Here is a 2,934-nt window from a genome sequence, read left to right as displayed (position 1 = left end):
CTCCGCGCCCCTTTTCCAGCCCACGACGTGGTCGCCTCGACAGCGAGGCAGTGGCGGCCACCGGGGCACCAGTGGCCCAGCCCGAGAGCCGTGAGCACCCCGCACAAACTTCTGCGTAGCACGAAGAGACCTGACTGCGAGGCGGCGATCAGTTCCCCTCGGTGAATTCGGGGGGGGGCCCTGTGACGCCATAAACCGTCGTGCTCGATTCCCTGCCGCCCCCCTCCTCCGCAGCCTTGCTCAGGGGACCAGCCCAGAGGCCCGCGTCCTTCGTCTCCGAGGTGTCCGGGCTAGGCCCCAGTCTCCGCCTTTGTCTCCCAAGATGGCGAGCAGCAGCGAGTCCAAGGCCGAGTTCATTGTCGGGGGAAAATACAAACTGGTAAGGAAGATCGGGGCCGGGTCCTTCGGGGACATTTATCGGGCGATCCACATCACCAGTGGCGAGGAGGTGGCGGTGAAACTAGAGTCTCAGAAGGCCAGGCACCCGCAGCTGCTGTACGAGAGCACGCTCTATAAGATCCTTAGGGGCGGGGTCGGCATCCCCCGCACATGGTGGTACGGGCAGGAAAAAGACTATAATGTGCTGGTCATGGATCTTCTTGGGCCCAGCCTGGAAGATCTCTTTAATTTCTGTTCGAGACGGTTCACCATGAAAACCGTACTTATGTTAGCTGACCAGATGATTAGTAGAATTGAATATGTGCATTCAAAGAACTTCATACACAGAGACATTAAACCCGATAACTTCGTAATGGGCGTCGGGTGTCATTGTAGTAAGTGTTTAGAATCTCCAGTGGGGAAGAGGAAAAGAAGTGTGACTGTTAGTACTTCTCAGGGCACATCTTTGTCAGACTTAAACCAGTTGTTCCTTATTGATTTTGGTTTGGCCAAAAAGTACAGAGACAACAAGACAAGGCAACACATACCATACAGAGAAGATAAAGATCTCACTGGCACTGCCCGGTATGCTAGCATCAACGCACATCTTGGTATTGAGCAGAGTCGCCGGGACGACATGGAATCCTTAGGATATGTTTTGATGTATTTTAATAGGAGCAGCCTGCCATGGCAAGGGATAAAGTCTGCAACAAAGAAACAGAAAAATGAAAAGATTTGTGAAAGGAAGATGGCCACTCCAGTAGAAGTTTTATGTAAGGGGTTTCCTGCAGAATTTGCCATGTACTTAAACTATTGTCGCGGCCTGCGCTTCGAGGAAGCCCCGGATTACTCGTATCTGAGGCAGCTATTCCGCATTCTTTTCAGAACCCTGGACCACCACTATGACTACACATTTGACTGGGCGATGTTAAAGCAGAAAGCAGCACAGCAGGCAGCCTCCTCAAGTGGGCAGGGTCAGCAGGCCCAACCCCCTACAGGTTTCTAAGCATGAAACAAGGAATAGATGATCGCAGCAGCATTTGTTTCTCCCCAAATCTAGAAATTTTAGTTCATATGGACACGAGCCAGTGGTTGTAGATAACCATTTACTTGATGTAAAGAACTTAATTTCAGTATAAACTGGCTTTGGGCAGCATAGGAGATGCTGCGTCCCGAGTTGTAGCTGCTGTTATTGTGAATATTAATTGAGATGGTGAAACATGGTGTCCAGTTCTCTATTGCATTTTTTTTTTCAAGTGTAAAAGTTAACTAAATGGTTTACATCACAAATTGGTGGAGAAATTGTGCATATGCCAATTTTTTGTTAAAATCTTTTTCTTTGAGTTATACTGCTTTGAGATCTCATTTCAAAACGGCGTGAACAGTCTTCAGCCACAGTTTTGATGGTTGTAAATGCTCACAATTGTGCATTTATAGGGTTTATCCACCCCTGGGTTGGGTTTGCAAGTTGTTCACTTAAAACATTCTTTTTTTTTTTCTTTTAATATATTTTATTGATTTTTTTCACAGAGAGGAAGGGAGACGGATAGAGAGTTAGAAACATCAATCCGCTGCCTCCTGCACACTCCTTACTGGGTATGTGCCTGCATACTTAAAGTAGTTTTAAAAAACAGTCAAGGTTAAGCACCTTGTACACCACGGTACATGCCTCCGACCGGAATCAAACCTGGGACCCTTAAGTCCGCAGGCCGATGCTCTATCCACTGAGCCAAACCGGTCAGGGCTTAAAACATTCTTAAGATGGTTGGCTTTTGTTTGCAAGCCAGCTGATATGGTAGCAACCAAAGATTCCAGTGTTTGAGCATATGAAAGTCTGCCTGCTTACCTGTGCTAGAAATAACAGCTTCTAAAGTGAAGACTTAAGAAAAACTTAGTGACTATTAGATTATTTGTAGGACTCTGCATTCAGTCTTTAATGTTCTTGGTATTTAAAAAAAGCATATTTGTCACAGAAGTTTAGTTAACATCTTAAAACTGAATATATATGTACTAGAGGCCCGATGCACAAAAAATGTGCAAGGGGCTCGGCCCTCACAGCCCCAGCTGCCTTGGCTGGCCCTCACAGCCCCTGGCAGCTCTGGCCAGCCCTTGAGCCCTGGCTTCATCTGGAATGTTGTCTGGATGGTCATTCTGCTGTTCGGACTAATTAGCATATTAGCTCTTTATTATATAGGATATTATATAGGATGTTGCTTAGATAAATGTAGTCACTGTAAGCATCTTATATGATCTGGGATTTTGTGTTGTTATTTTTTTGAAATGGGAGCTTTTTTGTTTACAAGTTCATTAAAAACTGAAAACTGTTTCTGTAAGAAAAAATAAAATCCAATACGTGTCAGGCATTGAGATGGAAAGATGACTGACCCAGAAGATAGAAATATTGATAGGAGCCTGATTCTAGTCAAATTTGTTAGCCTCCTTTCTCCTTTTGGTTAGAGCAGGGATGGGGACTGTCAGTCTGGCCCTTGGACCATATGGGGCCATGAAATCATTTGGTCTGGCCCTGCCAAGTCATCAGGGAAGAGTTAATAACAT

The 2,934-nt window shown here is 45.8% G+C and overlaps 1 protein-coding gene across 1 annotated transcript; it reads left to right on the top strand.

Moving 5' to 3' along the window:
- Positions 1 to 322: 322 nt before the first annotated feature.
- LOC308239997 (casein kinase I-like) lies at positions 323 to 1,384 on the top strand (the record flags this gene model as incomplete). The annotated part of the gene is made up of 1 exon (XM_080652904.1): positions 323 to 1,384. The coding sequence occupies one exon, from the start codon at positions 323 to 325 to the stop codon at positions 1,382 to 1,384; it is 1,062 nt and encodes a 353-aa protein (XP_080509030.1).
- Positions 1,385 to 2,934: the final 1,550 nt, after the last annotated feature.

The sequence above is a fragment of the Plecotus auritus genome (genome assembly GCF_963455305.1).
Source record: "Plecotus auritus genome assembly, chromosome: X".
In the NCBI taxonomy this organism is placed as follows: Eukaryota; Metazoa; Chordata; class Mammalia; order Chiroptera; family Vespertilionidae; genus Plecotus; species Plecotus auritus.
Note: the sequence above shows the minus strand (reverse complement) of the source record. Positions and strands in the feature narration are given on the sequence as shown.